This window comes from Hemibagrus wyckioides, linkage group LG23 (genome assembly GCF_019097595.1).
Source record: "Hemibagrus wyckioides isolate EC202008001 linkage group LG23, SWU_Hwy_1.0, whole genome shotgun sequence".
In the NCBI taxonomy this organism is placed as follows: domain Eukaryota; kingdom Metazoa; phylum Chordata; class Actinopteri; order Siluriformes; family Bagridae; genus Hemibagrus; species Hemibagrus wyckioides.
This window is the reverse complement of record NC_080732.1, coordinates 20,279,350-20,286,849: the sequence shown is the minus strand read 5'-3', so window position 1 is coordinate 20,286,849 and position 7,500 is coordinate 20,279,350. Positions and strand designations below refer to the sequence as shown.

General features: G+C 45.7%; 2 protein-coding genes across 5 annotated transcripts in view; one reads left to right on the top strand and one right to left on the bottom strand.

The window, feature by feature from the left end:
* The window catches only part of dpy19l1l (dpy-19-like 1, like (H. sapiens)), an 18,702-nt gene extending 15,168 nt beyond the window's left edge, over positions 1-3,534 (top strand). Inside the window, exons 17-22 of the mRNA XM_058375895.1 lie at positions 683-707; positions 847-966; positions 1,063-1,237; positions 1,311-1,410; positions 2,236-2,361; positions 2,461-3,534. Coding sequence (XP_058231878.1) covers positions 683-707; positions 847-966; positions 1,063-1,237; positions 1,311-1,410; positions 2,236-2,361; positions 2,461-2,632 — 718 coding nt within the window. The 3' untranslated portion in view covers positions 2,633-3,534. The remainder of the gene's footprint in view (positions 1-682; positions 708-846; positions 967-1,062; positions 1,238-1,310; positions 1,411-2,235; positions 2,362-2,460) is intronic.
* An 829-nt stretch (positions 3,535-4,363) lies between these two features.
* Positions 4,364-7,500, bottom strand: part of slc4a7 (solute carrier family 4 member 7) — a 48,042-nt gene continuing 44,905 nt past the window's right edge. For 3 of the 4 annotated variants that reach the window (XM_058375894.1, XM_058375891.1, XM_058375893.1), the window contains one exon: positions 4,364-6,912. In XM_058375894.1, coding sequence (XP_058231877.1) covers positions 6,910-6,912 — 3 coding nt within the window. In that variant the 3' untranslated portion in view covers positions 4,364-6,909. The remainder of the gene's footprint in view (positions 6,913-7,500) is intronic. The other variant, XR_009203267.1, reaches the window with a different exon arrangement.

Genomic DNA, 7,500 nt, shown 5'->3' with positions numbered 1-7,500 from the left:
AATCATTTACTGCCTTTTGTAACAACTTTTAAAGATTGTTTCTGAATGAGGAAGTGTGTTGCTTTTTTGTGTACTCTCTCTCTCACACACACACACACACACACACACACACACACACATGTCCTGAGAGACAATCAGACTGTAGAAAATCCTGAAGCTTTCTGATAGAAAAGCTTACAAAAGAAATCAGACTTTTTTTAAAGCATCGAACCAATCAGATCTCAGCTCGGAGAAAGTGGAGCGTTATAATCTGTCTGATTCTGGTTCTCAATCCAGGGGGTAGTCTGGGGTAACAGTGTTGCTATGGAAACGGAGTGAGTACAGATGAAACCTCAGAAACAGAAATTAATCAGATGACATTCATTTGTTTTCATGTAGATCAGGTGGGGCTTAAAGTTTTTTACACCAGCGTAAATAAAAGCAGAGAAATGTTTATATTCATGGTCTGATGAAGAGATGAAGGCGGAGTCTTCCTCACTGAGATCAGATCCATACATGTGACAGATCAGACTCTTTATGCTCTTTGTAGGAACATTGTTATTGTTCTGTTCCGTATTTTATTTCTAAATCCAGGTTGTGAGTGTTCTGCATGTGTTTCAGTTTTATTGCTTGATTTTCTCCCTGATCCTGATCCTGATCCTGATCCTGATCCTGACCCGTATCTCTGTTCCTCTCTCCACAGGACGGAGAAGCTGACCAAGGCAGTGGTGAGAGCCGTGTTTATACATCTACTGAGAATGCCTCAGTCAAGCTGTTGTGTTCACTTCTAACCAATCACATATACTTTAAATACACTATTCTGTGTGTGTGTGTGTGTGTGTGTGTGTGTGTGTGTGTGTGTGTTAGTGGGTGTATCACACACTGCAGTTGGTAGCCTTTGCTGTTCTGGCGGTTCTCATCATGAGGCTGAAACTCTTCCTCACTCCACACATGTGCCTGATGACGTCACTGCTCTGCTCCAGACAGGTGACTCAAAGTGTTCACACACACACACACACACACACACACACACGTTTCCTCACTTACACCTCATTTTGTGTGTGTGTGTGTGTGTGTGTGTAGCTGTTTGGCTGGGTGGGTGAGAAGATGAAGCAGTATGCTGCTGTGGTTATTATCGTGTCCATCATGGCAGTTCAGGGCGTGGCCAACCTGCAGCAGCAGTGGAGCATCATGGGAGAATTCAGCAACCTCCCTCAGGAAGACCTGCTGGAGTGGATCAAAGTGAACACACCACCGAGTGAGTACACACACACACACACACACACAGTACTTAAGATTGTTTCTGATTGTGTGTGTGTGTGTGTGTGTAGATGCAGTGTTTGCCGGTGCGATGCCCACCATGGCGAGTGTGAAGCTGTCAGCAGGCAGAGCCATCGTGAATCACCCACACTATGAAGACGCAGGACTCAGGTAGTCCTCTGACCTCTATCTGCCTGAGGAGTGTATGTGTATGTAGGAAAATGTGAAGCTTGGATCTGTGCCTTGGAGCATGTTAAATGTTAGGAGTGTCTGACCTGCACAGGTGAGTTAGCCCTGACCTCCCTAATGTCCAGTGAGAACATCAAGACGGTCAGATTCTTTTTCAGAGCTCTTTTTTTTCTTTTCTTTTCTTTTTCTTGCACTCTAGGCAGAGGTTCTTTATGGTTCTTAAACACAGTGTTCTCTCATGTATAATACACTTCCTGTTCTCTCTCTACCTGATCCTGAGTCCCAGAGCCCTCACAGGGGTCCTGCTGCAGTGTGCTGGGTTGAGGTCAGGCTTAAGGGAGAAGTCATATCAGATCCCGATATGTGTGTGTGTGTGTGTGTGTGTGTGTGTGAAGCATGGGAAAAAGGAACAGGTGCCACATGGAGCTATGGAGTGTGATGGAAATGTCAGACCTGCATGGCTGTGTTTCTCATGATCTCCTCAACACACTGTCTGAATTTGGAGAAGATCTGAGATGGTCAAATTTTTCACCCAAAAAAACAGTAAGGGTTTAAGATGAAGATGTGAGAGCAGGTTCTACGTTCCCATCACACTCCAGAGCCGAGATCTGACCTTCCCTGTTCCTACACACATCTAAACCTCTGGCCAGTGTGTGTGTGTATGTGTGTGAGAAGAGTTTTGGTGGTCATAATGTTAGGATACTCATCACTGGGGAAATGGGGACCAGGTAGAGGGTGAGAGTGATGGTCCACAATTGCGTGTGTGTGTGTGTGTGTGTGTGTGTGTGTGTGTGTGTGTGTGTGTAGGGAGAGGACAAAGCTGGTTTATTCCATGTACAGCCGGAAATCAGCCGAGCAAGTGAAGAGGAACTTGATGAGTCTGCATGTGGATTATTTCATTCTTGAGGACTCATGGTGCACCAGACGCACTAGGTTCTCACACACACACACACACACACACACACACACACACCCCCTAAATTACCACTTAGTTATTCACTTTATTCTGCTCATTGTGTGTGTGTGTTTCAGGCCTGGCTGCAGCATGCCGGAGATCTGGGATGTGGAGGATCCTGTGAATGCTGGGAAAACTCCGGTGTGTACGCTGCTGAGTCGAGACGCTCGTCCTCACTTCACCACCATCTTCCACAACAATGTCTACAAAGTGCTCAAAGTCCCCAAAGCACCGAAACACTCCAGATAACTGTGTGTGTGTGTGTGTGTTTAAATGTAGCTGGAGTTTATCTACAATCTGCTCAATGCCAAGACCAGACCTGTGTGTGTGTGTGTGTGTGAGACTCTTCAGTTGTGAGTGTTTATTTATGAGACGTTGTTGCTGCTCTTCATCGGATCCGTATCTCTTCAGGAGAACAGGAACAGGTTCTTCATCTCTCCGAGTTTTTTATTCTTTGGAGTGAAGTATTTATTTCTACTCTCATTTTTTTCGGGTGTATTTTCACACAGCCGGCCGTTTATCAGATAAAGCTGAAGTCTTTTTTATAAGGAAGTCTGTAGATGCTGCTTCCTGTCTCACAACCGTTAAGTGTTATTTTTTTCACTTCCTGTCTATGATGCAGCTCTTTGTCTTCAGGATCATGTTGGATTTTGTCAGATTTGGAAAATATAAACCCAAGGTTCCCGTCCTCAGCGTTCCTCAGCGGGTTCTTCGCCTGTAGTGGCTCGTTGCGGTCATCTCTGGTCATCAGGTGAATCGTCTACACTGCACTGTGATATGAGAAGGTGGATTTGGTTCATGTCCTCAGCCTGCCAGTGCATCATGGGAAAATTTCACCAAATTTTACTCAGACTCGATTTATTCTGTTTTTATTTTTGTTCCTCTCGGCTCATTTTAGGAGAACTTTTACTGCTGAGATTTTTGTGAATGCTGCCACTGATTTAAAACTTATAAAGACTCCCATGATGCACTGGGATCATCCCCTGCTCTCACTTCCACTGTTTTAACTCTAAATCATGCTGCAGATTTTTTTATTCTGACTGTAAATCAGCTGAACCTGTGGTCAGTGTGTGGAAATGGTGAAGGGAAGTGATTATGTTAATAAAATTTGATGGCATTTTATGAATAAAGTTATTTGTAATTTTGCACAATTCTGTCCTATCTCGTTTATTTACACGGAACACCACACACACACGAAGACAAAACAAACCAGCACCTGATGTTCTGCTTCCTGGACCTCTCCTCAACACACACACTGTGAATCTGGAGAAGAATTTTTCAACCCAAAAAATAAAAACAGTAAGGGGTTAGACTGTGTGTGGGTTCTTTTGGTGAAAACTCCCCCCTTTCCTGATTGTGTTCATGTTCATGTCACGTGTCGAGGAGGTCGAGATGAAGACATCAGCGCAGGTTCCACGTTCCCTTCACACTCCAGAGCTGAGATCTAAGCTTCCATTATCCTACACACATCTAAACCTCTGACCTGTGTGTGTGCGTGTGTGTGAAGAGTGGTGGTGTTCATCATGTTTAATATGTGAGGAAACTGGAACAGGGCTGAAGGAGGGATTGATGGAGCACATACGTACGTGTACGTGTGTGTGTGTGTGTGTGTGTGTGTGTGTGTGTACGTGTGTGTGTGTGTGTGTGTGTACGTGTGTGTGTGTACGTGTGTGTGTGTGTGTACGTGTGTGTGTGTGTGTACGTGTGTGTGTGTGTGTGTACGTGTGTGTGTGTGTGTGTACGTGTGTGTGTGTGTGTACATGTGTGTGTGTACGTGTGTGTGTGTGTGTACGTGTGTGTGTGTGTGTGTGTGTGTGTGTTTTGCATTACTTTGTGAAAGTGTTTTTGAAGTGAAAGTGTGTGAACTGGGCAGTGACTCGTTCTCTCAGTGCTGAAATGGACAAGAATTTTCTTCAACTTAGATTGTGCCTTAAATTGCACAAATATCATGTTAAAGGAAATAAAGAGTAACACAGGAACTCAACACACACACTAACAATGTGTCTGCTTTTACTGAACAATTTTTAGAGCTTTTACAAAAACAACTCTGTGTGAATAATCCAGTTTTACTGTACACTTTTATAAACAGTCTGCTGAAGGCGACAACAATCTAAGAGCTGAAGTGAAAGCAGCAGCTTCCCAGAGGATCGGAGAGAAAACCTGCAGCAGTGTGGAGTCAAAATACTTGTTCTGAATCTTCAGAAGGAAGACAGGATGAGTGCTGCGTCCCGGCTGAGACACGGAACACTAAACACACAACCACTGGGAGAAAATGATCAGGAATCTCAAATTAAATTTGATTCTAAGCTAAAATAAAACTTTAAATACTTCATTAATCAAATCTAATAACTTAATGAACAGTTTCAAACTGAGCAGCCTAAAAAAAACACATGAATAAAAAACTACAAAAAAAGTCAGGACCTATTACTTTGGGTTTATATATATATATATAGAGAGAGAGAGAGAGAGAGAGAGAGAGAGAAATACCAGGCACAATGTGTTCTGTAACAATTATCTTTCTTTAAAAAAGAAAGAAAGAGAAAGAAAGAGAGAGAGAGAGAGAGAGAGAGAGAGAGAGAGAGAGAGAGAGAGAGAGAGAAAGCAGTCCCACTCTGGTGTAAGTGCAGCATCCACGCGACTGTCCTGTGGGGGCGCTAACGAGTAGAGTTACTCCGATCCTGAACACACAGTAAACATTTACAGGAAGTGGAGCGCTGGATCAGACGTGTGAGACATCACAACGCTCTCACATTAGCACTAACACTGGGTTCTGCCCAGGAACCACACTGGACACTTCAGGGTTCCTCTCACTCCTCTCAGAGAAGGTTGTCTTCCTATCAGAAGTCTTTTTTGGAAGAGAAGAATGGCTGATGTTTGAGTTAAAACCCTCTCAGATCTACAGTGTGTTACGGTGCAAGTCTCAGCTCCAGATGATCGCTTAGTTACACTGGTTTTACTGGAACCACAGGGTTCTTTCAGGGCTTCAGTGGATCATTAAAGGTTCTTTAGAGGTTCTTATTCTCCTGGAGCTGCACTGAGGATCTGGCTGTAGAAACTTTAAACCTTCTCTCAGAGGGACAAGTGAAGAACCGTGAAGGATCCAGAGTTTTAACAAGTATACGGTGATATGGAATAACTTCAGCGCGCACACACACACACACACACACACACACACACAGGAATACATGAAGTTTTATGTAAACAGGATGCGACACACACACACTCTGTAAACACCACCTTTCAGCTTTATACTGTTTAACAGTCTCAAAAACACAAACGGACATTATAACAGAAAAATAAAAAGCTTTAAGGGAAATAAAGTGTGAACACAGGGGATCAGGGGATGAGTGGTCAGGGGATCAGGGGGTCAGGGGATGAGTGGTCAGGGGATCAGGGGATGAGTGGTCAGGGGATGAGTGGTCAGGGGATCAGGGGGTCAGGGGATGAGTGGTCAGGGAATCAGGGGATGAGTGGTCAGGGGTTCAGGGGGTCAGGGGATGAGTGGTCAGGGTTTCAGGGGATGAGTGGTCAGGGGATGAGTGGTCAGGGGATCAGGGGATGAGTGGTCAGGGTATGAGTGGTCAGGGGATGAGTGGTCAGGGGATCAGGGGATGAGTGGTCAGGGGATGAGTGGTCAGGGGATCAGGGGATGAGTGGTCAGGGGATGAGTGGTCAGGGGATCAGGGGATGAGTGGTCAGGGGATCAGGGGGTCAGGGGATGAGTGGTCAGGGGATGAGTGGTCAGGGGATCAGGGGATGAGTGGTCAGGGGATCAGGGGATGAGTGGTCAGGGGATCAGGGGATGAGTGGTCAGGGGATCAGGGGATGAGTGGTCAGGGGATCAGGGGATGAGTGGTCAGGGGATCAGGGGATGAGTGGTCAGGGGATGAGTGGTCAGGGGATCAGGGGATGAGTGGTCAGGGGATCAGGGGATGAGTGGTCAGGGGATCAGGGGATGAGTGGTCAGGGGATCAGGGGATGAGTGGTCAGGGGATGAGTGGTCAGGGGATCAGGGGATGAGTGGTCAGGGGACGAGTGGTCAGGGGATGAGTAAATGAGGGGATGAGTGGTCAGGGGATGAGTAAATGAGGGGATGAGAGGATCAGGGGATGAGTGTTTGCTGTGTAATGTGATGGAGCTGCGATGCTAAATTCCAACACACACCTCTAAACCCACAGCAGAACATCTCGCGTTTAACACTTACCTTTAAAATAAATAATAATAATAAAAACAGGAGTGGTGAGTGTGGAGCTCGAGGGTGTGATAACGTACCTCACAGAATAATAGAGTCACTACACACTGATTAGATTTAACCACGGTACTGTGTGTGTGTGTGTGTGTGTGTGTGTGTGTGTGATGATAAAACAGAGCAGCATGTTTCCTCCTGAACTCATTTGGCCTTCGCTGTGAGAAACTCTTCTCTCTCTCTGAGGTTCTGCTCTTCTTGTCCTCATAGCGATGTCTCCGTGTCCACAAGCGTCCCCACATCCGCCTTGTCCACTGTGATTTTAATACTAGGGCTTTTATCACTGAGGAGAATAAACACACACACAGAGGAATAGAGTAAAGAAAAACATTAGGGTTGCATGGATAAACAGATGGACAGATACAGAGAAAAACAGACCGGGAGAAGGACAGACAGATATTCAGCTGGTTAATAAAGACAGACAGAAAGAAATAAGCAGACAGACAGACAGGCAGAAAGACAGGCTGAGAGACAGGCAGACAGAGAGTCAGACAGCTGAAGTTGTAAAAGTTGTTAATCTGAATCTGAGCTGATGAAGATAGAGGAAACAAGGGGGGAGAAGGATGAAGAGGAAGAAGAGAAGGAGGAAGAGGAGGAAGAGGAGAAAGAGGAGGAAGAGGAGAAGGAGGAAGAGGAGGAAGAGGAGGAGGAGAAGGAAAAGGAGGAAAAGGAGGAGAAGGAGGAAGAGGAGGAGGAGGAAGAGGAGAAGGAGGAGAAGGAGGAAGAGGAGGAGGAGGAAGAGGAGAAGGAGGAGGTGGAAAAGGAGGAGAAGGAGGAAAAGGAGGAGAAGGAGGAAGAGGAGAAGGAGGAGAAGGAGGAAGATGAGGAGGAGGAGGAGGAGGAGAAGGAAAAGGAGGAGAAGGAGGAAGAG